Source organism: Penicillium waksmanii (genome assembly GCF_028829765.1).
Source record: "Penicillium waksmanii strain IBT 27052 chromosome Unknown utg000002l:1.0-3326099.0:1.0-3328782.0, whole genome shotgun sequence".
Taxonomy (NCBI): domain Eukaryota; kingdom Fungi; phylum Ascomycota; class Eurotiomycetes; order Eurotiales; family Aspergillaceae; genus Penicillium; species Penicillium waksmanii.
Genome location: NW_026643249.1, coordinates 2,414,142 through 2,437,233, shown reverse-complemented (window position 1 = coordinate 2,437,233; position 23,092 = coordinate 2,414,142). Strand labels below are relative to the sequence as shown.

Here is a 23,092-nt window from a genome sequence, read left to right as displayed (position 1 = left end):
TTACCGATGAAAATATACATATGGCTAGTACTGGGTCTAGACTGGAATGAATGCAACGATGAACTGATGTAGTATATCAGATGTAGATCTTACTAGGACCACAAGCTATGAGATAACCCTATTATGATATTTAATACGTCATCATTTCTATCGTTGCTTGAGATTTTAGTGGTTGGGCGAAGCCCCGATTTCACCTAATTTAGATTCGGCACGTCGTCCTTTTTTACCAAAAGAGCGAAACAAATGCAGATCTTCTGTGAATACTTAAAGAATGGAAAATCAAAGAGAGAGAAAGTTGTGAGAGAGGTACAAGCAGGGACAAGGGGCTTATTTCAAGGTAATCGCCGATATAAAGCGAAATCGAAGTGGCTAGGAGCGCTCACCCTTTGGGGTTGTAAAAGTTAAATTGATCGTTAGTCTTGACAGCCAAAGTTCTAGCCCTACGTATCCAATGAAGAACAAGAATCAAGCACGTCAAGGTATCCTCCATTAGACGCTACACCGGATCGACATCGATCGACGTGGGTGGGGATGGGTGGGGGATCGGTGGGGCTGCGGACCGAGATTTCAACTGAAATCGATGCTACGAGATGTAACCAGAGAGATACCAAAGACATACTAGAATACTGTCAATTATTTATTTATGAAATTGTGCTATTGCTGATTTGGCAATGCAGCTAGGCTTCAGCAGGAAAAACATTAGTATAGATGTTGTGTTTCTGAATGATTTTGTCAGAAGGTTGAGATCTTGTCATATCTCAGGTAACTTAGATGTCGCGATCAGACTCTGCAACGCGCTCAGAAATTCTTTGACCAATAAGCTTCATGAGTTCAAGGCGAGCCTGGTGCCACTCGCCATAGTCCTCAATCTCGGGTGTGGCTTTCGGGGGTGTGGGAGGGGTGGCTTGAGCCGGAGCTGGCAGGGGGCTTTTAGTTGACTGAGGGGTTTGAGGAGAAGGTTGAGAAGGGGTTGTAGATGGTTGACGAGGCGTCTGCGGGGCACTTGGGGTCGCGAGGGGAGCTGAAGCTGCCGTGCCACTGCCCGGTGTGGGTGTCTGGGCGTGGCTAGACCAGAACGAACTCATACTCGCACTCTCTTCTTGATCCCCAGCTTGGTCTTGATCAGAAGTCTGGCCTTGACCGGAAGCCTGGCCTTGATCCCCGCCTTGATTTTGACTGGCACCCTGACCAGAAAATTGGCCAGCATCTGGACTTTGATCTTCGCCGGCCGGAACCCGTGGCCATGCATCAACACCATCGAGCAGAGCGACCGCCATGCCATTGGACATGTGCGTCTCAATGTGACAGTGGAAGAGGAAAGGACCAGGGTTCACCACCTGGTATCGGATGATCATCCAAGTCGGACCGTTGGCACCCTGAGTGACAAATGTGTCCCTCATCTGAGGGTTATCCAGCTGAAAGAATTCGGGGTGTTGAGCGATCGCCTGGTCAGTGCTTGCCCAGTTGAAGATCCCAGGACCGACGCCGAGAATGAAAGCTTTGTTGGAGTGCTTATGCATGACATGTGGCGCTTGCGTGGCTGGTGTATTGGGCATGTTGCCTAGCTGAAGAAGCAAGTCCACCCAGGTGCCGTTCTTAGTCTGGATGGTGACTTGGCTGGCAAGGTTCTTCTTTGCATTCAGATCATACAGAATAGGGTCATCCCAATTAGCCATCATGTCATAGAGAGGACCTCCAGAAGCAGTCCAAGTGTAAGAGGAACCCCAACGGCCAAGGGTCAGGTTGACCAGCTGATCAGCGTGGCGAGGGACGGACACAGGAGGATACGGTTGAATAGCTCTGTTATCCAGAGGCACAACTGAGGCAGACGTGTTTCTGCCACCATAGTCCACATAGGGAGCGGAGGGGCTGGTATTATCGGAGCCTTTGTATCGCATAGTGGCAAAGCCGGAGATGACTTGGTCACCCTGTGTGTCGGGAATTCGGATGGTATAGTCTTTGGGGGGGCTTGTCCAGCTTGATCATTGCAGCGTAGCGCTCTCCACTGAAAATAGAAAACGTCTCTGCAAGTTGCGGCTCAATGTATGCGCCATCAACCTCATAGATGTACATTGGGTGCTCATCGATAGAGAACATCAATGCCTTCAGTGCAGCTGCACTAATAAGCTTGAGACTAACCCATCCAGCTTGAGGATCAACTTCAATGATTTCATGGAGGCCAACAGTAGGGGTACAGGCAGAGTTCAACCCTCCTGGAAGTAACTCTGGGTGAGTGGGAAAGTTGCCTTGAGTTTCATATATGGGAGGGAGGCAGCTGTGATTGGAAGTTACAAATTAGCAAATGAATCGGCGACAGTATTTTAGTCGTGAAACTTACCCTTTATCTGTCAAAGGCTGGTTGTTGATTGCAGTGCTTAGGTACGGTAACTCGACGCTGGAAATGTTTGCAGTGCCCGGACAATACACGGACCCGCGACCGTTGACAAGGATACTGTCAGAGCATCTGGGAATCGTTAGTTGTGGATCGGATCCACACGCTGATACGATGCGCTAGACTCACATGATGTTGACACTAGTATCTTCTTGAGCCTTCTGATACTCCGCTGCAGTAAGGTGATCCCAATCAGACAGCATAACAAGTTGTGGGTTCTTCTCTGCGGCCTTCATTGCGTTGATATCGGCAGGATTGCTTGAGATAAAATGGAACGGATCGGGTGTTCCGGCAGACGGACTAAAAAAAAGAAATCAGCTTGACATTCGATAGACGAAGGATTTGCATAATGGAGCTTCTGACCTGATCCAGATGGGTCCATATAGCCCGTCCATGAGCTCGGCCTGAGCATGAGCATGATACCAGTAGGTTCCATATTGAGTTGCCTTCCACCTATATGTCCAACTATGACCTGGCTGAATTGGCTTCTGGGTGAGTCCGGGGACACCATCAGACCACGGTGTACCTCGCTGCTCAATCCCATGGAAGTGAAGTGAGGTATTGTAAGGCAGATTGTTGTGAACAACCACTTCGACATCGTCACCTTGTTCTAATCGTAGCTCAGGACCAGGGAATTGATCATTCATAAACACCATCTCTCGAACATTGCCATCTGGGGCACCCTTTTGCCAAGTCAAGTCGAGATCAAAGTGGACTTGCTTGGCCCACGCCAGAGGGGCCAGGCCGGTGCTAGCTAGAGCCAGTAAAATCCTCATTGGTGCCATGGCCAAGAAATAGTCTGCAATTGCAGGTTTCAATGCCTACTGGATGAATGGTCAAAGAGCTGGATACTTTGAGTAGGCGACAAGGCTGAGTTTGATCAGCCAGCGTCTAGCTGTTGAATTGTTAGTACCACTTGGTAACTGGGGCACCCAGAGATTTTTCAAAGTCGTTGGGATTATCGCTTCGAGGCGGCATGTTGGAGAATGAACGGGGGATATTTATCCACCACGACATTGGTTCCTGTGCCCCTAGAATCGAGTTTGCATTTTTCGGCAAAATTGTCAGGAAAACGACTCCGGCCCGTACTGTTTGGTTAAATTGCAAAGCAGAGATATAAGAGCCGATAATGGTCCCCTGCCCCAGGGTGGAATGTAGAGGTGACCGATTGAGAATTGCCAGAAGAAACTATCCCAAAGGCCAATTTGGAGATCATCCGGGAGATCCAGGGAGATTGTCCCTGACTAGGCTTCTCAGAGCGATACCCGCCGATCAACACCATGCCATGGGGTTTTCTCTGCAAGGCCACAGGCTCCCATGCCCTGTCTGACCGTGTATCGCTCGGAAGTGGCTGGGAATTCCTCGGCAACCGTCCTGGAATGTTCGCCATTCCCGATCCGGCACTGTAGGGCCGTGCAGCAAAACAAATCCTGGCTTGGGAAAGGATCTGCTACTGTACGTACAGGCATTTCATGAGTCGTGAGGTCTGGACTGTAAAAAATCAAACGATACCGCATAGCGCACATAGCCAAGCGTGGCAGCGGTCACGAAAGCGGCTTGGAAAATGATTGAGTTAGCTGTGCTAGGAGAAAAATAGCTGGTAAAAGCGGAGTACGTTAAAAGAGAAGCTGGCAAGAGAGGAAGTATGACCTGCCACACTATAATTGACCAAAGCAAGATTGAAAAGTGTCGTTAGCAGATCCTTTCTGGATGGCACTATGCAGGTGTTTTGATAGTTTTAAGGTTCACAATGAGTGGTGATGTTCCAGTGAGATCGACAAGCAGAATGCTACCAATGATTTCTGGGTGAATGTGGTCGGTTTCGCATCAACATCATAACAATCATTGGGCACCAATGCCATGATGTTTGATACCCAGGGTTAGCGGGGTGAACTAGTGTAAGCGGGTTTGGGGGGGGGGGCTTGGTTTGCAACGAACGTGAACCATGGATCCGAGGTTGAGCCGCGCAGGGGGGAGGCGTCGACTTTGGGCTTCCACGTTGCTCTCACAGAATAGTGTCAAAATACAGGGAGACATTATAATTCATTCCAGCGACCTAAAGCTCTAAAATGGTACAGAATTGATCGAAACACTGCTGAAAATAAGTCTATTATAATATTTTGATGTATAGGAGGCCCCGGTTGCGCTGGAAACTTAAGCTTATCGTGATAAGAGGGCTCTCCGCCGCTAGACCCGATTGGGCCACCACGTAAACAAGAAGACCCTCGGGCCTCACCGAACCTCTGGAGTTCCCTTCCTCCTCCCCTCCTCTCCAGTCGCATTCGCCCTCGTGTTTTTTCGGCTCGGTTAGTGGGCCGGAACTTCGTCTCTCTTTTTTCTGTGCGCTACACCGTCAATTATGGTTGCCTGAGTCGAACTTCCTTCAGCGGCCGTGCGTTACCTTACCCCATCTGACTCCCACTTTCCAGCTACACCTGCGACAGCCTTACCCCAACCTGCCAACAATTGACCGGCCTGCCACGAACAGATCGTTCGCCGAACCCTACGCTGACCGCCAATTCCATATAATCGACTTGCGCCGTTCATTCTTCCCTGCTTAGTGAACATTGAACCTCTCGGGATGGCATCCAACAGCGGTCAGTTGCCGCCGCGGTTTCCGTGTTGGTGTCGAGCAGTATACTCATGGGGAGGAGAGACAACAAAAGATCTGGGGTTTGTGGAAGGCGATCTGATCGAATGTCTGAACGCCGGGGATGGGCAGTGGTGGATGGGTCGACTACGTCGTGACAGACGAGCTGTTGGACTGTTCCCCTCCAACTTTGTCGAGCTCATGAGTGAAGATTTTGTTCCTATCAGTCGAGATACCAGTCCCATGGTGCTCTCCGGATCTTCTCCCATCAACAATCCCACATCGGCCCCGAAGAAGACGAAAACCGTGTTTCGCAAGCCCTTTCAGGCTCATAGGGAAGCATTATCGCCAGCCTCGAACTTGGCGCGGAGTGGATCGAACACACCCGTTAAAAGCTCGATTCCTCAGACACCACCCCGAGATGGAAGTACCCCTCGGAGTGTCAAACCTTTGCGCACACATGCATCCGCCGTCAAGAATCAAGGTTCAATGTCCCGGCCGTCCTCTGTATCTTCACGACCCTCATCCCGTGGGGTCTCTCCCATTGTTTCCCCCCGTGCATCAGTAGAGCCAGAGAGGTCACCTTCCGCTCTGATAGCCCGTGGAAGTATATCATCATCACGACCGTCATCGCGACCTACTTCTCGAGAAGTTTCCCCAATGATTTTGCAAGAAGCAGAGCCCGAGCCCGAGCCCGAGCGTGAAGACTCCCCCCCCGCCGCCGCCCCCTCCTCCGCATCGAATCGCACTGCAGCGCGGCCCGTCGCATTCTCCTCAGCCAAATCACTCTCCTCAGCCAGCTCTATATTACCAGCAACCCCATTCTCCACAGCCATATATGAATTATCAACCGCCTCATTCTCCACAACCACCTGCGCACTATCAGCCGCCCCGCTCCCCGCAACCGCCTACACATTATCATGCACCCCGATCTCCACAACCACCTATGAATCAATCACACCGACGAATGCATTCCCCACAACCTCCTCCGTCCAGACCTCGGCAGCCCTCTCGCTCGCCCACGCCTTTGAACATGAACGATCGATATGTGATATTTGCACGTACACCCTCCCCCGGGGCACGCTCAACGCACTCGGCCCATTCTGCCGTTTCGGCGCAATCAGATGCAAATGGAAATACCCCATCTCCGTTGAGAGATGCCATGGAGGATGTAATGACTTCCCTGCAAGATATGGGACTGCCTCGCCAAGCTCCTTCGCCTTCCCCCCGCCAGGCGCCCTCGCCATCACCGCCGCCGACTTTTAACAACCCTTGGTCAGGAGACCCTTACAATGAGATGAATGATCGAACGCCCCCAGCAACCAGACGCCGGCCGCTAACTTCCCTCGGATTTGATGGAGAGCCTGTTCAAAGTGTGCCAGTACATCGCAATAGTGTATATTCCCACGATCACTACATGGATGGACCTCCGCAACTCAACAATTACGTTCAAAGAATGGAAAGCCGCTTGCGCCAGTTGGAAGACCAGAACCGGTCGCCTGAAGATGAAGATGGCCATCCTGCGGATGATGATGCGCCCCTCTCCACCTCCACCCAAGCACGCGACTTATCATCCACGCAACAACTCAGTCCCGGCGCAATATCCCCACCTGCGTGGTCGCCGTTCTGGACAAGATATGAGGAGCGATGCCCTCAATCGTACCTTCACTACGAAGTCTAGTGCCACAAGCTCCAGTGGTATTCAAAGTATTGGAACCAATGTGACTACTAGCACAGACAAAACAAGTCAAAGTCTGATGAGTGGTGCATCTGCCGGGGGTTTTAGTGCGACCAGTGCCGGTAGCTATGCACGACGAAATGGTGGATATGACCGACCAAACACTGCTATGGACAGCTTTCGCTCTCGAGGATTTAGTGATGCCGGCAACCCAGAAAGGCCAGAAACCCCCATGACCGGTGTGTCTTATCACTCGAGTCACAACACGTCCCGCCAAGGAGCATCCTCTGCTATTCCATGGTCCTCCCTTGATCATGATACCGGGGATTCCGGCGGTGTATTCGGTGGTCTTTCAACCCCCAAAAACAAAAAACAGGGGTTCTTCAAAAAGATTTTCGAATCTGCCAAGACGGGTGCTGCGAGTGCAAGGAGTAGCATCTCAGTTGGTCATGGTGGGGGGGACCCCATCCCCAACCAAAGGCAACAGGATGGCAGATGTAGTGTCGCCCCTTACCCCTCATTCTACTCGCGAGACCGCTCGTGATACGGGGCCTGGGGCCAGTCCTATCGATTGGGTTCAGGTTCGACGTGATGTCAACCGAGCATCATCCCCCAGTCGAAATGAGAGAGTTGAACGCGCAGAGCGATGCCAGATGATGGACCATCCGGTGATCTATTCAATCGAGGAGTTGCAAGATACAGCAGAGGGTGACGAGAACATTGATGGCTTGCCTGTCCACGAACCGACGAATTTCCACGCGGCTAACATGAATCTCGTCGATAAAAGTGCTCGTTTTATTAGCAGTCTTCCCCCCATGACAAACTCCATGAGCCTCGCGCAGGGTTATATCTGTCGTCCCTATAAAAGCGATGTTCAACGACTTCGCGCTATATTTACTTGGGTAAGCGAGAAGATTGCCTGGGAAGAGCCTTTGGATGGCCTGGAGGTTGATATCAAACGGGTCTTGCAAGCCAAACGAGGAACTCCCGAAGAAATCGCGCTGTTGGTACACGAGATGTGCGGTGCTGTTGGTCTACATTCTGAAATTATTCACGGCTATCTCAAGAACCCAGGTGATGTGCTCGACTTGGAAAGTCTATCTCGTCCAAATCACTGGTGGAACGCGGTCCTAGTCGATGGGGAGTGGCGTATGATGGACTGTGCACTAGCAAACCCCACGAACCCCCAAAGGAGCCGCTTCGTCACCACCAACTCTTCTATTGCGGAAAGCTGGTATTTCTTGGCCCGGCCACTACAATTCTGTTATACCCACGTCCCACTCTACCCCGAAGAGCAGCACATTGTTCCTCCGGTCTCGCCTGATGTTTTGCTATCACTTCCGGCCGTCTGCCCGCAATATTTCAAGTTGGGGGCCCAATTCCCGGACTACGATACAAGCTTGATGCGAATCGAAGGACTGGAGTGCATGCATTTATGCCTGGTTGTCCCCCCTGATGTCGAATGCGCAGCTGAAGTTGAGGCACCTGCTTTCGCTTGCGATGCCGATGGTGACTTTTTTGAAAGTGGAGACATTTTGCGCAAACGAGCACTTGTCCAGCCTGACTGGTTTGGTGGACAAAAGCGAATTACCATCAAGGCCGTTCTCCCCGGTGACGAGGGCCAAGGCGTCTTGAAGCTATATGCCGGCAAGAAGGGCCTTATGCACTCGAGCAAGGATATTCCCCATCCCTTGGCATTGGCCATTCCGATCATGCACACAGGAGAAAACCCACCATATGACTTCGTTCTCCGCCATCCCACGCCCCATGCGCAGCGCCATGATCTATACATCATGCAGCCGCAGTGCTCTCGTCTCGCTGTGAATAACACCTTTGTCTTCGCTGTCCGCCAACACTCGGCCTCGCCGTCGACACCACCCAAGGATGATTATTATGCCCAAGGCCGTGCTTCCCCGTCCTTATTCAACCGTCCCTCCAGTGCCCTCAGCATGGTATCTAGCACGGCCCCGTCCACCATTTCGAGTAACTCCAACGAGTTCTCCGCATCCACATCGGCCATCTCATCTTCACGATCAGCTTCTGGGCGTGAAAAACCAGCGAAGTTGGCCATCCAGTCCCCATCCGGCAAGATTCTTCGTCTCACCCGGAAGGCCGACCACATGATCAGCACTGAAAATTCCGGCAACTCGGTTACCGACGCCGTGGCCGAAGGCAGTGTTTGGGAGACCGTGATCAAGATTGGCGAGCGCGGTACCTGGCGTGGCCTGGTCCTTGCTGACCGGGTTGCTCGGTGGTGCGTGTTCTGCGAGTGGGAATGTGTTTGATACCGATGTATCATAGCTTGGAGCTCAAATTCGAGCATCAATTATGATATAGCAAGTGGAGCGGTTGTTTGATCTTTTCTTTTCCTTTGAACGTTTTGCATCTTCTGCGTTTTATTCTTAGGCGATCCTTTGCGTTTCCTATCTCTTTTCCTTTTCTCCTTCCATACTGGCATTCGCATCAGGTCGGCTTGGAGCATTGCATATATTGCATTTCCATTTTGTGTTCTATTTTCAGACATATTTGCCTCGCCTGTTGGTGTTTGGTGTTCGGATTAATCGGAAATTTCATGAAAAAAACAATCAAACTACATCACGCTGAAAACATGTCGAATCTCCTCAACGTCTCAGAATGCCTATCGTCCGTATTCGTAATCTCGTACAATCTCGTCTTCTATATTCGTGTTTTCTTCGAAGCTCATATTTCAAAGCTTTGCCACCGTCGAACGAAGCATAGGGGCCACCTGTTTCCTGCTGGCAGTGGAATTTGTCTGTAGCCAGAGTCGGCTCCAGAGATCAGCCTCCCCATCTAAACTGGATGTAATCTCCTCCTCATCGAGTTCGATTTTCTCCTTATCCACTGATTTCCAATTTACAAGGCCTAGTTCCGACGAGACCTGTTCAATAAAAGCATTGATGCTATCGATGGCGACGCTTTCATGTCCGGCGGCGCCAATGAACAGTTCACGAGAAAATTGGTCATCTGCGGATGTAAAAGAGGACATCACAACCACAACATCGAGCTGCTTGTCATCTGCAGTGGCAAATTTCTTCGTTCTTTCCAGGAATTCTTGACAGCCGCCGGCCTTTTGAATAAGCCAGGAGATTGGCTTCACTGAAGAGCAAAAGCCCAGTTTGAGACTCGTCTTCGATGACCGTGTTGTCTCAGTCCAATCCTTGTAATCGCGGTCCAAGATCTCCTCAAATTTCAATAAGTCAAGACTATTCTTCTTCGCGGCCAGGATCTGCTCATAGAATGTCTCCATCTCCCATTTGCCATGGACAGAATCCACAAACGTTCGTAGGAATTCTACAGATTGAACATCGACATCCGTAACCTTGCCCTCGGCAGTCAAGTTTGAGGTATCAATAAGCATGGCAGCTAAAGCAAGCTTCGCGATCTGCGCCATTTCCTCCGCAGAATATGTCCCCAAGCATGCAGTCCAGAGTCCACTCGACTCCAACTCATGCGTGATCAACGAAGAGCATGATCCCGGACCCGGCTGGATGATCATCGGCTGGCCTTGCGGCAAGGTATCACGCGGTGGAACAAAGTCTTCATCAACGTGGTGATCAATACACCCCACCGTGCGGAAAGAAACCTCTTCCAACCCAGCCAACGACCCCGTGCCCTTCTTCTGCCCATCACGAATCGGCATAGCATTCCAATCGACCATCGTCGCGTCTGCGATAAGTTTATCCGCGCTCGATCGCCCCTTTATGCCTTGCGCAAAATCCGCCACAGTCACAAGGTGTTCGCGCAGGATCTTCCCAGCAGATTCGGACGCGTTTCCAAACCGCTCGTCCATGTTCAGCGCGGGGAAATTCGTCGACAGCCATAACGCGGTGACGAATTCTGGGCGTAATCGGTAAAGCTCTGAGCCGGCGGGGACGTTTGGGAGGTTAATTAAAGGGATGTGGGGTCGTGAGGATATGGTTGGGCGGCGGTTGTTTGCACAGTAGGAGTAGATGATGGTGGAGATTATCGAGTCGAGGTCGGCGGAGGGGTTGCCTAGCACGTAAATTGGGGGCTCAGGCAGTCTACCTGCGAGAAATGCGAGATGCAATTGACGGGCATGGCGGAGAAATTGGAGAAGAGTCATGGCGAGGGGAAATTGGAGAAGGTGAGGAGAGAAGAGGAGAAGAACAAGTGAGGTGGTGGAGGTGGAGGTCTAAGTGATTACCTCGGCTGCACTGCTACGTCATTGCGTCAACTGGCCAGCTTCCAACCCGATCGATAGTTACTATTAGTATACTCATAGATTTCCATGCTTTATTTTTTTATTTCTGGTTTTTTATTATTTTCTATTGGTCCCCTTTGGTGATTTCCTTCCAGTTTGCGAGCTATTAAAATTGAAATACTGGAACATTTCGAAAGAGAACATGGAATTGGCACTAAAAACTTGGAAGGACGTCTTATACGGAGTAAATATAGTCTAGCTGCCACTAATGATCATGCGCCAATGTGCTTATTTTCACATTGGGAGGAACTTACATCCACTTGTACTTCCTCAGTCCCCTGGGTGTTGTAAATAGAATCAGCTGGATCCTCAGAGCTGTCGAGAACAGGTCCGATATAGTTCTTTTGACCCCATACTAGATACCAGATGGCTGAAACAGAGACAAATCCCATGAAGACCACTGAGGCATAATTCATGGTATCTTTCGTCACCACAGCTGATGTTGGCATTGAAAAAATGGGAGAGCGAGAAGGGACCAGCCTTGGAAGAAAATGATTAGAGATAGTACTTTGGACGGAAGAGACAGGCATTTTCTTACATATACAAACAATGTTGCAGAAGACTCCGAGAGGACCAAGATTGAAACGGCCTTGTATGACATCGCGGCGCTTCCGAAGAAGCAAAGATACAGTGACCGGACAAGCATAACTAAGCGTCAGAAAGATCACACCGACACCAGAAAAGGCGTTGAATGCCGCGCTCGAGCCAAAGTATATCAGCCCGAGAAGAATTTCAATGACCATCCCCAGAAACATGGCATTGAGAGGAATGCCGAGACGTTCATCGACTTTTTTCCACCATCCAGAGCCAGGAATCGCGCCGTCTCGTGCGAAAGCCCAGGTGCACCGTGATGTCGCCGTTACACAACCAATCCCACAAATCAAACCCAGAACCAAGAGCGGGATGAGAAGACAAAAGGCGCCAACTGAGCTTCCAGTGGCAAACAGCATGATAGTTGGAACCGGTTGTCCGGATGGAATGGTTGCCAGCATGGGGATATCAGGCAGGACGAAGGCGATCGGTAGAAGAAACGCAAGACCGGCGAACATATTGAGCATTACTCCTCCGACGATTGCTCGAGGTACCTGAATCGCCGGTTGGCGGACTTCCTCACACATGCTGGGGGGTTGTGTTAGCTCAACGGTTCGAACATTGGATGAAGTATTAACGGTGAGAGGGGATGCTTACGATGTCACCATTCCTGAAGCTGAAAGACCATAGGCGGCCTGAAGAAGACCAATACAGAAGGACCAGCCATCTGGCCATTGTGACTGAGGCTCGAAGGAAGTGAAAACCCATTTTGCGGACCTTCTACCATTATGTGCGACAACGAGGATCGTGATGAGGATTGCGCTGACTCCAACGAGGGTCCAGAAGATAGCGAAGGTCTAATCAAGAAGGGCAATACAAGAAGTTAGTCACAAATAACGAAAACCATTAAATGTTCTAAAGAGTGAAGCACACCTCAAGGTGGGTGAGCCACCTATTACCAAAAGCCGGGAACGCATGGCAGATAAGGGTAATAGCAACGAAGATGAGGAATGACTGGTAAGCCTGAAATTCTTCTGCAATGCCAACACCGGATGAAGTTTTGAAAACATTTAGACTCTCCACGAAGAAGAGCGCGGTCGCAAAGTTGACCGCAAGAGTAATCGTGATATTTCCGGCAACATAAGACCAACCGCAAATCCAGGCTGTGACCCGGCGACACCATTTAGGCGAGAGCGCAAAAGTCTGATAGTAGACCCCACCAGCAGTAGGGTAGACAGATGTTATCTCTGCTAGAGAGCTAGCTACACACAGCATGATGAGGGAGACAAGAATCCAACCCCAAACCATGTTCGCTGAGCCGCCCCCGATTATTGAGTATGACATGGTTGTCGAGAGTCCGTATGGCACCGAAGCAAGAATAAAGCACATGAATACTACCTGCCATGTTGATCGATTCCGTGACAGTTCTGCAGTGTACCCGAGCGCCTCCAAGTTTGAATCGGCAGTTGGCTTGTCTGACAATGAGCCTTTTTGTATCTTTTCTGCCGTTGACATGGTTCTTGATCGAAAAGGAAAAATAACCTAGTGAAGATTGTTGCTTCCGTCAAGTTTTGTTGAAAATAGGGATGGCCGGACAGTGAGTAACTCGCTAAGTTTTGAAGGATACGTCTCGGTATTAACTTGCCTTTGGTAAACGAAATTTTCTCCGAATCTTTGCGCGAATCATGGTAATAAAATATTGTTTTCGGCCAGCATGAACAAGAGGGTTGATTAACTCCGCAGAGACCCACCTATTGTGAGGGGCGTATATGTATTGTAAAATCAAGATTTCAGTAGGATTTGTCTCACGAAATGAATTGTTACCACTTAGGAAGCTATGTCCGGGCTAGTTACTAGCTGATTAAGATCTCTGGTATTCTAATAAGGTAGCTTTGAGTTTCGCCATGCAAACATCTAACGTTCATCTATGTATTTGGGAAATTTTTGCCTATCGAAGTCTAGAAAAAGTCCTTTTGCTCTCTCTGTCTTTATGGTTTTGGCCTTCTATGGGCGTTGTCAGAAGATTTCATAACTTGGAGGAGAATCAGAAACTTCCTGGTAGCGTGGCAGGTTTCCCGTGAAGATCATCTCATCGATATGGGCCTCGGCTTTATCAACAATCCTCAAAGGAAACGACGCGTTGAGTGCAGTGCGCATAGGTTTCCGATCCACCAATTTACGGCTAGACGCGTCAAATGTGTCCTCGCTTATCAGAACATCAAGCTTCAATCGATGCTCCGTAGTAAGGACTGTTCTATCCTTTGTCGAAAAGGTGAACTTTTCTTGCAGTGATCGCGGTAGAGAATCTGGTGACAAGAATTGGAACTCGCAAGTTGATGGCTCAATTCCTGGTGCAGGATTGACCGCACTGGGGATATTCACTTCAAATGCAATGTCGACTGCAGAATCCTTCTGCTGGTGCGTTGGGTTGTTGGCCAGGATCGGATTGTGTAGTGTCCCCCAATAGCCTTTTTGGATCCCGTTTGATAACTCGCGGACGTATGATTTCTCTTGGACTGATTCATCCTCTGAATAGTTTTCGCCCTCTGGCCGACTTTCTAGTGTCGCCACTTCCTCTATACGCCATCTGAGACCGCGTATAGCCACACATTTGAATTCCGTAGAACGACCAGCCGGGGTTGCAGTCCGACGGAGAAATATCTTTGCAGTGATATAGAATGTAGAGTCTGTCATTCCAGTACCATTTTGCGAGAGAAGAATCTTGGTAATCCAGCTTGAGTTTGGATAGATTCGAGTATGTTGGATGGAGTCTTGCTCAAGCAACGTCCGACGGCGGAGAAAAATTTCCTTGCTTATTCCGATGAGATCGTTCTTGTCTGTTACCATCGTAGCAATAAGAAAATATGATATCCTTCCAATCCCTGTGGTTGTCGTCCCTGGAATGTTGGCGAGAATTGGCATATAGAAAGGGATTTTCTGAACATTTTCGGCATGGCAACTCTCTGGTAGAGCAGGTAGCTGCAGAGACAACTCTTCAATGATGGAGCAGGATCGAGTGATATACGGTTTGTTTGACTGAGGTTTTGACAAGAGATGATTGTAAACCCGGCTCAAGATATCATCGCTACCAGAAGCGCTATCTCTGACCCTGCTCGACAATCTTTGGACAAGACAAACTCTGACGTGGCACGGCTGGCTCAGAGCTGTCCTTTTCCGCCTTGAAATGATGACTGAGGCGGGGATGGGCTGAGAAAGACTGTCTCCTTTGAAATTTGTGTAGAGATCATGGCTTGAGGGGAACTCCAATCCCAGGTGCGCAGTTTCCATCGCTGTGATGGCTCTTTAGAGTCGGAGGGAGTGATATATTAGCAGGCATCAAGCTCATGGCGGAAAGATTTGATTGATGATTGTTCGTATGTTGCGTAAATTCCAGTCAAAAATACTCGAGATGGTCAAAGATCCATACTTCATGAGGGGAGATAAGGTTCCACTCCTTTCGCTAGTCCGAAATTGGAAGCCAAGGTGCTTCATTAGAGTTTGAGGTGGGGCCGGCTCGGCAAGACGATGACCGACAGCATCAATAATACTAGAACTGGTCTGACACGCAGCATCTACTGAGTAGATACTTACCGAATTCTCCTTGTGGTCAAAGGGTTGAGAAGGAATTCGCCTGTTTTCGGCTGTAAATTGATTTTTCTAGTGTAAAAAATAGTCACGGTACTTGCTACATTCTTCTACAGTTCAAATTGCGCGCACTAAGTATCGTAAGCGTTCACACCTGTCCTTTCGATTAAATATTTTTCTTTTAAGTTTGTGCCTGATTCTCTTGGGCTCCATCGGCCTCGTTCGCCCTTTGCCTTCGAGTAGAGAGCTGGAGGTATCCGAGCAATGGCACCCAAGCTTCACCTTATCCGACACGCCCAGGTATTTCCCTCCGAGTCAGGTTCTAAATGGGGGTTAACAATACGTAGGGTTACCATAACCTCGGCCCGGCATATTGGAATCTCATCGATCCTCTGCTCACCGACGAAGGGAAAAAACAATGTTTGGAATTAAGCCATAAATTTCCCACTAAAGCAACAATTGATTTGATTGTTACTTCACCCATGCGGCGGGCTATATACACTGGCATAGAGGCATTTGATTCTATTTTAGAGGGCAACCCGAAGAAGAATATCATCGCGCTTCCAATCCTGCAGGAAGTTAGTGATCTTCCCTGCGACACAGGGAGTGAATTGAAGGATCTGCAGATCGAAATCGCACAAAAAGACCTCCCGGTGGACTTACGCTTTGTAGAAGAGAATTGGTCAGAAAAAGTAGAGTCGCACGGCACTCTCTCGAGAAATATATACTGATAGTAAGAAAAATAGTCCGGGAAATACGAACCAACATCCGAAAGAATCCGGGATCGTGCTCGCGAAGCAAGATGCTGGTTGAAAGAACGGCCAGAGATGGAAATTGTTGTCGTCAGCCATGGTGGCTTCCTACATTTCCTAACAGACGATTGGGAGGACGGGAATAAATTTGAAGGTATCCTTCAAACTCATCATCTGCAAAGATTCGCGGTTTTCAGGCTGACCTGATTTTTCAAGGAACTGGGTGGGCTAATACTGAGCTCCGAACCTTTGAATTTGTGTCGCAGAAAGAAGATCCGGAAAATAGTGATGATGCTTTAATCCAAGAAACTATGGAATCCCGTCAACGACGGGGTAAGTATGACTCAAGGCCGACGCTTGATTGTCAAAAAGGATTGTACAATGTGATGCTGCAAGCTTGGGAAGAGCAAGGATGCCCCATTGGCTGAGATAAATCAGGAGGGATTGTGGCAAAGTTAGAAGCCAAATCATCATATCTAGCGTCTCTATGGCCTTGCGCACAGTTGTTGGCGGAGCATGTCCATATGTACTCTCCTTTGATCCCGACAGATCTTGCTTCAATATCGCAATATACAATCAAATACGAATAACCCCAACGGAATTTGAATTCAAATTTCTCATTTTTTTTTATAGAATGATTAAATGTAAAATGCCGAGCCATACAGGTGGACCTGATCGGATCTAGTCACGTGATCGGATGTCTCCAAGATTTGCGAGAACGAAAAGACTCTTTTCTCAGATCAACCCGAATACAGAGCCGAAACCCACATTTCGAGTCTGAGCACAGCGTTAATGCACTCACATATTGCATACTCATGATTTGTCTCGCGCTGTGGTTCCAATTCCAGTAATCCCCGCATCCTAACCCTGACTCGCATGCCCATCCGCCAAACTACCCCCTCACTGTATCAATGTCGAGGGTTCCTGATTAAAACCTTCAGGTCTCTAGTGTCAAAGCTGTTCATATGCCCACAAACCACCCCAGCGGTGTGAGTGCTGAAAAAGGTATGTACCCAGACCCTTGAATGTTCGCACTGGCGATCGTTGCTTACCAAGCCAAGACTGCCCAAAATGCAGATCCAGACGCATAAAGTGTGATCGAACTTTGCCAGAATGCAGGAAATGTACTTCCCGTGGGTTTCAATGCCCGGGCTACGGGTTGATTCTTCGATGGGATCAGGGTGTTGCCAGCCGAGGCAGATTAACCGGGCAACAAATACCTCTCCGGAGATCTGGGCATCCCAGTCTTGATAGTCGGGGAGATCTACCACACGCTGAATTAAATCACACGAGAATTCCCACGCAAATCAGCCAATTCAATCCGTACATCAACCCCGTGGCTTTGGAATTGATCTACCACTACCAGCAAAATGTTGCAGGGAAGCTTGCCTGGGTGGATGGCCCCGGGAACCCTTGGCGTCAAGTCATCATCCCTTTAGCATGGACAAGTCCAGCTGTTTTTCATGCTATACTATCTTTGTCATCGGAAGATCTCGCTCTCAGATATGGAGATGATCACCAACGACGACTTGACCTACAATGCACCTCACTTCGTTTTCGAAACCAAGCTTTGGCCATGCTTGCGAGGCATATAGGCTCCATAAGGGAGAAATCTGCTTTGGCCTCTGGGAATGAATGCTTACCTGAAGCACGATCTGCTTTAGCGTCAACACTCATTCTCTACAATGTTGAGCTTCTTGGCGCGGAGGGGGTGAAATGGAGAATGCATTTGAAGGGTGCTCGCGTCATAAATCAGTGGCTCGAGCAGTCTTTCTCTCAAGTTGCTTCAATTGGCGAAATTGACAAGTTCTTAACCTATGAGCACTACTACTCTAGCGTTTTCGCAGATCTCACGACATTTGACACGACGAACGAGCCACCCAAAGAAAGTCTACAAAGTATGGGCGATGTTGCTGTCTTCGGCGACTTCGTTCGCGTCATTCAACTGGTGACCAAACTCGAAAGATCAAAATATGATCAAAAAATTTCCATCAGTCACTGCCAATTCCAAGAAATTCTCCAGGCAGTGGAAATGGCGAAGGATTCTATGATCTTGTTTGGCCAACAGTTTTATTTTTGGAGTGACCGGGCTCAGCAAGACTTCCAGCATCTGGTATTCGTGTTTTACTATGCCATCCAGGTCTATACTTACCGTGCCATTTCCTATGATTTATTGGCCGACCGTCATATTCAAGTCTCCAGGGATTCAATTTTAGAACATCTGGATCACCTGTCAGACAAGAGAAATTTTGCACATGACCTTGTTTGGCCTTTGTTCATCCTGGGTACGGAAAGTAGAGAGGATGAAAGGATACAGAATGTGGTCTCTACCGAGATGGAAGCCGTTATGAAGATCAGTGGCGCTCTGGATCGAAAAAAGGTGTTGTCATTTTTACAACACTACTGGTCGGCCGATTTGGCAAGTGGCGTCACATGGATACAGTTCATGAGAGATTTTATACCCGAAAATAGCATGTTAATTCTATGAAAATGAATCCTACAAATAAATACATTTTGAAACACGGTCTCCCAGTCTATTTGATTACAATGCGGGTTCAGACTCTCAAGTTGAATGTATTAGTTGACGAAGGCGTAAGAGTGATGGCCAAGCCGGTACAAATTTGGTGCGGACTCCAATTTTTTGAAAGTGACAGTCCTACATTTAGTCTGTAGTATGGCGAAATTTGATATTTTCAGGCGGCTCACAGACCCCTCTCACCCGACCTGCCATCTTTGGGCTAAGCTCATTATGCCCGGCCCCACTCCTCCAAGATAACCAAGGTAGACCCGCTTCACAGAACTTTGTACGGAATATGCCTAGATGATTTTTAGCGAATACGGTTTATTTCAAGGGTCCTAATGCATTAGACGAGATGTTCCACACTATCTCAAGTCATAGCCTAGCTTTGCTTGATCTTCCTCAAGTACCCTGCCAGTATCGGTTTCAATTTCGCGTCGACAGTTAGCCATGGAGTCCGGAGAGGATAATCGAACGGCAACGATTCTAGGTACAATTGGAACCGTCTTCTGGTGTGTTCAGCTAGTTCCTCAGATATGGTACAACTGGAAACGCAAAAGAACAGAAGGTTTGCCTGTGATGATGGGGTTTTTGTGGGCAGGATGTATGTCGCGATACACTTAAACTACGCAAGGGCTTTAGGCTGATGGAAATTTTTGTAATAGGTGCAGTTCCAATGGGAGTTTATCTCATCCTACAGGTATATTATTTAACAAGAAGACTTGGTATGTGGGCAAAACTGACAAGCCAAAAAAGAAAGTCAATCTGTCATTGCAAATCCAACCGCAAATCTTTGGGTTTTTTTCGACAATCATCTGGGCGCAAATATTATATTATGATCAGTGAGTTCTTTCCCTGGGGGTGTTCATACAATATAGTTGACTCTCAAAATAGTAACTACAGTTTAATCAAAGCAACATCGGTCTGCTGTGGCATGCTTGCTCTGTTAGGGGGACTCGAGGCACTATTGATTCTCACATTAAGGGTAGGAAGGGCAGAGACAATTTCCCCATCTTTTTTACTAAAATCAGTTGTATAGATCCCCTATGAGAAAGGAATAACTTGGCCCGATCTAGTTGTTGGCATTGTTGCGGCCATTATGCTTGGTGCTGGCTTAGTCCCCGTTTATTTCGAGCTTTGGAAACGAGACGGAAGAGTCATCGGGTTCAGTAGGTGTATATCGACTCCGATTAAGGAGATCAAAATACTTATAAGCTATAGATTGGGTCTTTCTATGCATAGACACTCTTGGAGGGCTATTCTCGCTGTTTGCGCTCGGTATGACATCCAATCCATATTTCACCCGACATGAGGCTAACTTATATCAGCGGCAGAGGGGTCATTTGATATCCTAGGTGGAATGATGTATATCGTCGTGTAAGATCTATTGAATTCAAGCTCCACCCTGAGTCTCTTCTATATCTGCAAATAGTCTGCTAACAAGCCGAAATAGTGTTGTCCTTGAGATGGGCATTTACATCAGCCACACAGTATGGCGTTACCGATTCAGAAAGCTTCGGAGGGAGGCAAAGGAGTCAGGAAAGAGCATCGATCAATTGCTTAAGCGTTCCAAAACGGATACTTTATCCGAGTCAATAGTATGATGTTGTGACTGGGTACGAACTAAAGTTGGGTCGATTGATCCGGTTCTTGGGTGGCTAACTTTATTCCCACTTATCAAATTGAATATACTACCAATGTTTGCCTATTTAATAATGGAGCCATGGCGGGATCCAAATGGAATTCTATTGACAATTGAGCTTCTCGCCATAGACCACCTCGCTGTGAAATACCCCCAGTGAATTCTGCGCTGGTTGCGTGATTGACGCCTTAAAGAACAGGCACCAGCATGAATTGGAGCTGTTGCTGCAACATAAGAGCACCATACGCTGACCACCCTCGCCATTCAATAAAATAAGCTAAAAGTGGTAAGACAGGAGCCTGACCCTCGCTCAGGTTATTCCATCAATTTTAGCTTAAAATGGAGAGTCACTTTGAGTTGGTGATCGACTTCATGTAAAGACGTCACCCGCACCTACAAATATCAACCTCCTCACCTCACCTCACCTCACCTCACCTCACCTCACCTCACCTCTGTAAATAAATCCTCAAAAACATCATCAACAATGTCCAAACCACCCATCGCACTCCCAGAGATCTTCAGCCAAATCCCACGACACCAAATCCTCTACCCAAACCCATCACCAATCCACTCACTCCCAACACTCACCCCGCGCAACCCCCCACATCCCCAAATCTCCATCTTCGCGAAACGCGAAGACCAAAGTGCACCCCTCGCCTGCGCAGGCAACAAATACCGCAAACTCGAATACATCGTGCCAGACATCCTCTCCGCAACCCCACTACATCACAGCCATGAAAACCACCCCAACACAACCACCCCCGCCGGCCCCGCCACAATCCTTGTAACCGAAGGCGCAATTCAAAGCAACCACACCGTCCAAGTCGCCGCCTTGGCCCGTAAACTCGGCCTAAAAGCCCTTGTCCTTCTCTCCCGCGGTACAGGCGGGGGTCTCCGCGCCAGTCAAGATCCAGAGGCATTCCTTCGAACAGGCAATGTGCAAATCAACCGACTTCTAGGCGCAGAAGTGCGCATCCTTGATGAAAATGACCCCCGAGCCTCAGACGCATTTCCTATCCTGGAAGACCTACGCGCGCAAGGTGAGCGTCCGTACTGGATTCCCGGCGGGGCAAGTATACATCCGTTCGGTGGACTAGGATACGCGCGTGCAGCGTTTGAGATCGCGGAACAAGAGACCGAAATGGGACTCGGTGGAACGGGCCGATTTGATTTTGTCTTCGTCGCGTGTGGGAGTGGGAGTACGGTTGGCGGACTGATTGCGGGATTCCGAATGTTGGAGGCGAGGCGCGAAGAGGCCGATCGTCGAATTCGGCCGCGGAGAAGTGTTATTGGCGTGCTTAATTCGCCGACCAAGCCGCGGTCTTACCATGAAGAGCGGGTTCTGCAGTTTGCGCAGCGGGCTAGTGCGCTTATCGGACTTGATTCGCAGCGGTTTATTAGTGCTGATGATATTAAATTGGAGGATCGGTTTGTTGGGTCTGCGTATGGGGTTTTGGATGTCGAGACGAAGGAGGCGGCGGAACGGATGGCGAGGATGGAGGCTCTTGTACTTGATCCTGTTTACACTGCTAAAGTTGCTCGGGGGATGCTACAGTGGATTCAGGAGGAAGAGATTCGACAGTACGCCCGGTTGCATTCGTTGGACAAGGTCAATGTACTATTCATTCATACCGGGGGTCAGGCTGCACTAAGTGCATATGCAGATGTGAATTGAAGCAGACATGAAATGAAATATGACTTGTGGTCAATACATTTCAACTTAAAACTGGAATGGGGGCCTCGTAGTGACTGAAGGTGGCAGACCATGTCAAGGTGTTCTCGTTCTCCATGATGGGAGGAAATTGAAGGGAAGGCGGCATGACATGGCAGGCTTAAAAATGGAGTTGCGCTGCGATGCGGAGCGGAGCGGCGGGTAGCTCCAAAGGGTGATATCGAGAGAATTTGTCAACTACGTACTCATTTTTAATTTTTAAGGGTTTGCTAAATAAAGTGCCTCCTCCTCTGGAAAATTGACGAACACCGGGATGATATCAATAAACCCTACGAATTGAGTCAGATATATCCTGATGCCTGTTGCTTATAATCCAATCACCAGGAAACACGTATACGGCGCTTGGAAGCAAGTCGGATCTTAAAAAGATATCGCTACCCCTCACCGATCGATTTTCCAATTTCACTTACACTCAGGCTCCCATCCTGTCAGAAATTGCTTAATTCAACCTGCCGGAAAATGTCAGACTCCGCTACCGAAACTAGGATTAGGAAGGAATACTCTCTTTTGACGAAAAGGGACGCCGATAATAAACAATTCAAAATCGGCCCCTCATAGATCGCGATATAGTGAGTAAATCAACAGCCTCTATCAGTGAACAAACTTGAACTCTAATACTTAAATCTAGTACCATTGGAAAGCAGTACTGTTTGGACCCGTACGTATTGATTCTTAACCCCCCCAGTTGTTGTACTAACACCAGATACAGGCCAATAGCCCTTATACTGGCGGGAGATTCAATCTTGATATCAGGTTCCCTCCGGACTATCCATCTAGGATGCCGCACGTGCTTTTTAAAACACCCATATTCCACCCTAACGTTGACTCGGAAGGCTACATTGCAACGAGCGACCGGTCAAGAAATTGGTCGCCGGATATGACTATAGCATTCGGTATTTACAAAGCCACTTTATATAGTAAAAGTTTGACCAGACTGACGGATGTTTCAGCTCTAACCGACACCCTGCTGGCAGACGCAGACCCAGGGGATTCTCATTTCCCAGAGGCTACAGATCTTTATCTTACCGATGAATATGCGTTTGATAAAAAGGCAGAGGAATGGACCAGGAAATATGCCATGGGCCATACTTGAGGCGAGGCGTGGGTGAGCGGGGATCGTCAACCAGGGCTTTGCCTGGATGGTGGATTTTTGATATGGCTCCCTGTATGCAAGGCTGAAAGGAATGGGCGTAAATAGAGTATGTAATGGTCTTTCCTGAATAACTACCCATCTATAAGATTAAGTTAGACTGCTAGCAATAGCAGGACGCAGAAAACGGCTACAGATTTACCTCCCAGAATACAGATGAGAAAATTAGAAACAACTGGCCTTTAAAATATGGCTGCATTCAACTAGTATTACAAGGCGACTGATAACAGCAAAGTCGAAAAAAAAGCAGACTGCCTCGGTCATCAAAACATAGCCTCC

At 48.6% G+C, this 23,092-nt stretch overlaps 9 protein-coding genes across 9 annotated transcripts; 5 read left to right on the top strand and 4 right to left on the bottom strand.

Moving 5' to 3' along the window:
- Positions 1 to 767: 767 nt before the first annotated feature.
- On the bottom strand, positions 768 to 3,370 carry N7481_002603 (multicopper oxidase; the record flags this gene model as incomplete). The annotated part of the gene is made up of 6 exons (XM_057261822.1): positions 768 to 1,977; positions 2,021 to 2,275; positions 2,339 to 2,464; positions 2,522 to 2,692; positions 2,756 to 3,142; positions 3,306 to 3,370. The coding sequence occupies 6 exons, from the start codon at positions 3,368 to 3,370 to the stop codon at positions 768 to 770; spliced, it is 2,214 nt and encodes a 737-aa protein (XP_057126754.1).
- A 1,603-nt stretch (positions 3,371 to 4,973) lies between these two features.
- N7481_002602 (uncharacterized protein) lies at positions 4,974 to 6,248 on the top strand (the record flags this gene model as incomplete). The annotated part of the gene is made up of 1 exon (XM_057261821.1): positions 4,974 to 6,248. One exon carries the CDS (start codon positions 4,974 to 4,976, stop codon positions 6,246 to 6,248), a length of 1,275 nt encoding a protein of 424 aa, XP_057126753.1.
- A 31-nt stretch (positions 6,249 to 6,279) lies between these two features.
- On the top strand, positions 6,280 to 8,945 carry N7481_002601 (putative SH3 domain protein (Cyk3); the record flags this gene model as incomplete). Its single annotated transcript, XM_057261820.1, is given in 4 exon segments — positions 6,280 to 6,355; positions 6,378 to 7,038; positions 7,052 to 7,091; positions 7,104 to 8,945. 4 exon segments carry the CDS (start codon positions 6,280 to 6,282, stop codon positions 8,943 to 8,945), a joined length of 2,619 nt encoding a protein of 872 aa, XP_057126752.1.
- A 422-nt stretch (positions 8,946 to 9,367) lies between these two features.
- On the bottom strand, positions 9,368 to 10,765 carry N7481_002600 (putative exopolyphosphatase; the record flags this gene model as incomplete). The annotated part of the gene is made up of 1 exon (XM_057261819.1): positions 9,368 to 10,765. The coding sequence occupies one exon, from the start codon at positions 10,763 to 10,765 to the stop codon at positions 9,368 to 9,370; it is 1,398 nt and encodes a 465-aa protein (XP_057126751.1).
- A 202-nt stretch (positions 10,766 to 10,967) lies between these two features.
- N7481_002599 (uncharacterized protein) lies at positions 10,968 to 12,949 on the bottom strand (the record flags this gene model as incomplete). Its single annotated transcript, XM_057261818.1, has 4 exons — positions 10,968 to 11,006; positions 11,158 to 12,022; positions 12,092 to 12,291; positions 12,368 to 12,949. 4 exons carry the CDS (start codon positions 12,947 to 12,949, stop codon positions 10,968 to 10,970), a joined length of 1,686 nt encoding a protein of 561 aa, XP_057126750.1.
- Positions 12,950 to 13,450: 501 nt separating this feature from the next.
- On the bottom strand, positions 13,451 to 14,722 carry N7481_002598 (uncharacterized protein; the record flags this gene model as incomplete). The annotated part of the gene is made up of 1 exon (XM_057261817.1): positions 13,451 to 14,722. One exon carries the CDS (start codon positions 14,720 to 14,722, stop codon positions 13,451 to 13,453), a length of 1,272 nt encoding a protein of 423 aa, XP_057126749.1.
- Positions 14,723 to 17,347: 2,625 nt separating this feature from the next.
- Positions 17,348 to 18,259, top strand: N7481_002597 (uncharacterized protein; the record flags this gene model as incomplete). Its single annotated transcript, XM_057261816.1, has 1 exon — positions 17,348 to 18,259. One exon carries the CDS (start codon positions 17,348 to 17,350, stop codon positions 18,257 to 18,259), a length of 912 nt encoding a protein of 303 aa, XP_057126748.1.
- A 438-nt stretch (positions 18,260 to 18,697) lies between these two features.
- N7481_002596 (PQ-loop repeat-containing protein) lies at positions 18,698 to 19,887 on the top strand (the record flags this gene model as incomplete). Its single annotated transcript, XM_057261815.1, has 8 exons — positions 18,698 to 18,893; positions 18,955 to 18,989; positions 19,046 to 19,131; positions 19,184 to 19,274; positions 19,329 to 19,458; positions 19,511 to 19,567; positions 19,618 to 19,666; positions 19,743 to 19,887. Coding segments are annotated over 8 exons (789 nt in total), but the record flags the coding sequence as incomplete, so codon positions are not given.
- A 528-nt stretch (positions 19,888 to 20,415) lies between these two features.
- Positions 20,416 to 21,606, top strand: N7481_002595 (1-aminocyclopropane-1-carboxylate deaminase/D-cysteine desulfhydrase; the record flags this gene model as incomplete). Its single annotated transcript, XM_057261814.1, has 1 exon — positions 20,416 to 21,606. One exon carries the CDS (start codon positions 20,416 to 20,418, stop codon positions 21,604 to 21,606), a length of 1,191 nt encoding a protein of 396 aa, XP_057126746.1.
- Between the last annotated feature and the right edge of the window lie 1,486 nt (positions 21,607 to 23,092).